The sequence below is a fragment of the Nematolebias whitei genome, chromosome 8 (genome assembly GCF_014905685.2).
Source record: "Nematolebias whitei isolate Nwh7 chromosome 8, NemWhi1, whole genome shotgun sequence".
Classification (NCBI taxonomy): domain Eukaryota; kingdom Metazoa; phylum Chordata; class Actinopteri; order Cyprinodontiformes; family Rivulidae; genus Nematolebias; species Nematolebias whitei.
In genome coordinates, this window is record NC_056505.1 from 22,436,172 (window position 1) to 22,439,776 (window position 3,605).

The 3,605-nt window shown below is 41.2% G+C and overlaps 1 protein-coding gene across 1 annotated transcript in view; it reads left to right on the forward strand.

Annotated features, from left to right (window-relative positions):
- Positions 1-2,089, forward strand: part of LOC119413428 (arrestin domain-containing protein 3) — a 4,502-nt gene extending 2,413 nt beyond the window's left edge. Inside the window, exons 5-6 of the mRNA XM_037680478.1 lie at positions 1,109-1,365; positions 1,681-2,089. Coding sequence (XP_037536406.1) covers positions 1,109-1,365; positions 1,681-1,920 — 497 coding nt within the window. The 3' untranslated portion in view covers positions 1,921-2,089. The remainder of the gene's footprint in view (positions 1-1,108; positions 1,366-1,680) is intronic.
- Positions 2,090-3,605: the final 1,516 nt, after the last annotated feature.

The following is a 3,605-nucleotide window of genomic DNA, read 5'->3' on the forward strand; positions in this document are numbered from 1 at the left end:
ATATATATATATATATATACACATATGTATATGTAAGTGTATGGGGGGACAATATTTTTGTGTTGCTTTTCTCCCTGTTCTTTTCTCCAGCACGTTTTTCACTTTATTTGTTTGCTGATTTGATCAAGATCAATTTGTGATATCCCCAAATTTGGAGAGCTTTTTAAGTGTTTCTGTTCCTTTTCCTTCCCTTCTGTCTTTGTGGGGACATGCTCAGCCTGGTGGTGTTCTAATGACATAAAGTTTAATGTTCCAGTGGCTGGTGAGAGTCAAACAGAAGTATTGATCTGTGTGAGTAGGTTTCCTGTAAACGTCAATGTTGATGCTTCCATCATCTCTGTCCATGTTCACCGAACAGTCCAGAAGACAGAAGGTAGCTTGTTGTCGTTGGTATCCTCTCATCCTCTCAGGTAAATTGATGGTGTTGTCCACAGACTCGATGTTCATTCAAACTTTATTTAGACAGGTTAATCCCTTTGAGCCTCGGGGACTCCTTTACAAGAGAGACCTGATTTCTTAACAAAGAGTGATGACAACAATGGATAACAACAACATGTGACAGTCATAAAATAGGCAGAGGCATACAAATTTAAATCTTTTTTTTTGTTTTTTTTTGTGATGTCTGCTGAATGCTTCTACTTATTTCACATGGATTTTGACTCAAGTGTCATCCACATAAAAAGCTTCCCAGATGGGAAGTGAAGCATCTTCAGCTTCAGAATAGAAGTCCAGCTGTTTTAACTTTAGATTTCATCAAGGAATTTGGTTACTAGTGGCACGGTGGCTCAGTTGGTAGAGCTGCTGCTTATCAGCAAGAAGGACGTTGGATCGAATCCCAGCCAAGGGCGCCATTCTGGGTGGAGTTTGTATGTTCTCTCCGTGCATGCATGGCTATAGGCACCAGTGATCCCCCGCAATCCTAAAAGGAAGAAACGGGTGAAAGATAATGGATGGATGAATTTGGTGACTACAAACAAAGGGAAAGAAACTCTGACCACTCGACCACTGAGTTGTCTTTACTTTTGACTTACCTTGGTGCATTTTCATTTTTGATTGCAACATCTTTGCATTTAAGAATTTAAAGTGATTCTATCTCTCTGCTGAGCAGGCGAACCCATCAACGTCTCAATTGAGATCAACAATCGTTCAAGTCGTTCAGTGAAACCCAAATTTGAGCTGTATGAGAAGAGGAGCTTCTTCGCCCAGGGTCGGAGGAAACTTGAGACAAATAAGCTCTTGAAGGGAAAAGATAATGACGTGGATTCATTTTCTGGAAAAAAGACTGTGACAATGACGATCCCCGTCCCAGCACTGCTTCCGTCCATGTTGAACTGCTCCATCATTAAGGTGGAGTACAGGCTGAAGGTAAGCATCATAGTGAAAACTTAATGGTTGTTTCAGTTCTATAATGAAAGTAAAAGTTTTTTTTTTTTTTTGTGGCTTGTGGAAAAAGTTTTAAACGTAGCAATCAAATTATTTTTACTGGCAGACACAAACACTAAAGAATCTAAACAAATTGGACTCATGGAAATCTCATAGCTATAGGAGACCTCTAGTGACAAAACAAAGCAATAATACACATTACATTGCCAACTTCTACAACTAAAAATCTCAAATTCTTTAAAAAACAAAATGTAAAAACAGTATTTACTTACATAACTATATTGTTTTCTTTCACAGATATACCTAGAAGTCAAATGTGCAGCAAACCCACAAGTGAAATTTCCTATTGTCATCCTACAAGACAAGAGAGCTGAAAGACAGCTACCGCCTTTAGATACTTTTGGATCTGAAGCTTTTGGAAACACAAACCATCCAACTTGGAGCACCACGCCACAAGCCATGGATCCCCCTCCTTCATATGAAGAATCGGCAATGCACCCCCCCATTCCACCTGCAGAATTTAAGACGGCATTGTGAATTTCTGTTTCAGGCGGGAAAGTCAGAATTTCCACATCCATCCCTACAACCTGCTGTATGCGTCTTCTTTCTTACCTCAACATAATCTGTGCTGTGATGAGAAGTTGTTGCGTGTTTCACCCAGAAAACAACCGGACCATCAACAGTGTGGAGTTTGAAAAGTTTTACCAAACAGCTCTCAGCCAGCAGCCATCTTGTCTTTGTTTATCTCCAAGTAAATGAAGCGAACAAGAAATCTCACTCTTCAGACTTTGTTTAAAGTTTTGTTTGCAGTCTAAGGTATTAAACATTGAGGGCTTAAGTTCCCCTTGTCATAGTCGAGAACACATGTTCTGGCAGAGGTGGGTGTTTTCTAATTGACCTACCACCTCCACAAGGAGGTGCAGAGCTGCACTATGAGAACCAGGTGTCACTCAAAGGCAGTCTGGTCAACAGTTGCTGAAACCAGCTCTACAGGATGTTGCACAATCACAGGCTGGAGTCAAGCTGCACTTTTCTGTGATCAGCGAATAGGATGAGTAGGTAAACACGCTGGCACTGATGCAACCTCAACGCAGGTCTTATTCCATGTCACCAGAGAAGTTGTTAACAAACCACATGGGAGACGAGACACACTGAAGATCTGTTTTAAATGTCTGATCAAGAAAGCTCATCAGAGACTACTTCCTCAGACGACTGAGGCGAGCTGGTCTGGGAAGCTCAGTCCTCACCTCCTTCTGCAGGTGTGCAGTGGAGAGCATCCTGCTCCAGCATCAACGTGTGGCATGGAGGCTGCACAGCTGCAGAAAGAAAAGCTTTGCAGAGAGTGGTGAAGGCTGCACAGAAGTCTGTCGGAATCAGCCTCCCCACCATCACAGACATCTACACCTCCAGATGCAGGAAGAGGGCCACCTGCATCATGAAGGACCCCACTCACTCAGCACACACACTTTTTGACCCACTCCCCCCAGGAAGGAGGTTAAGGAGCATTAAGTGTAGAACCACTAGACTGAGGAACAGCTTCTACCCTGAGGCTGTTAGACTCATGAATCTCTACTAGAATAATCCCTGTGAAAAACCATATCATGTTGCTGCTGATCTGTTTCATGTTGCTGCTGATCTGTTTCAATGTTGATGTGTTCATGCGTGCACATCCACTCACACAGTCTCATGTTCATGTTTGTGCTGATGTTCAATGTTTTATGTTATGAGTGCTTAGTGTATATTTAGTTGATGTTTTTCTTAGTTCATATCTCAGATGTTATTACTGTTTTTCTTATACATTTTATTGTTGGATGTAACTGGGACCTTGTGTACATAATTTCACTCCACCACATGTACCACATGAGGTGCGAATGACAATAAAGAATCTCTGACTCTGACTCTGAAAATGGACATGCTTATGGAGTTGAAGTGGATTCCTTAATGGGTTATTAATGCCGTATGGCAGTGTGGGAATGTTCTGTATAGATTTTTGAATGATGATTTGGTGTTGCTGTCAGTAGTGTTTAATTCAGTCCAGTTTATTTATATAGAGCTGTTAGAGAAAAAACACTTTCACTTATGTTGTTTACTCAAAAAGAGCCACACTCGACAACAGGAGAAGATTTTTATTTGGAATTTTACTTGCAAGGCCAGATTTTCAGGACAGGTTACATGATTGCTACATAAATGTACACGCATGTCCAGTCACAAGAATCTGTCTC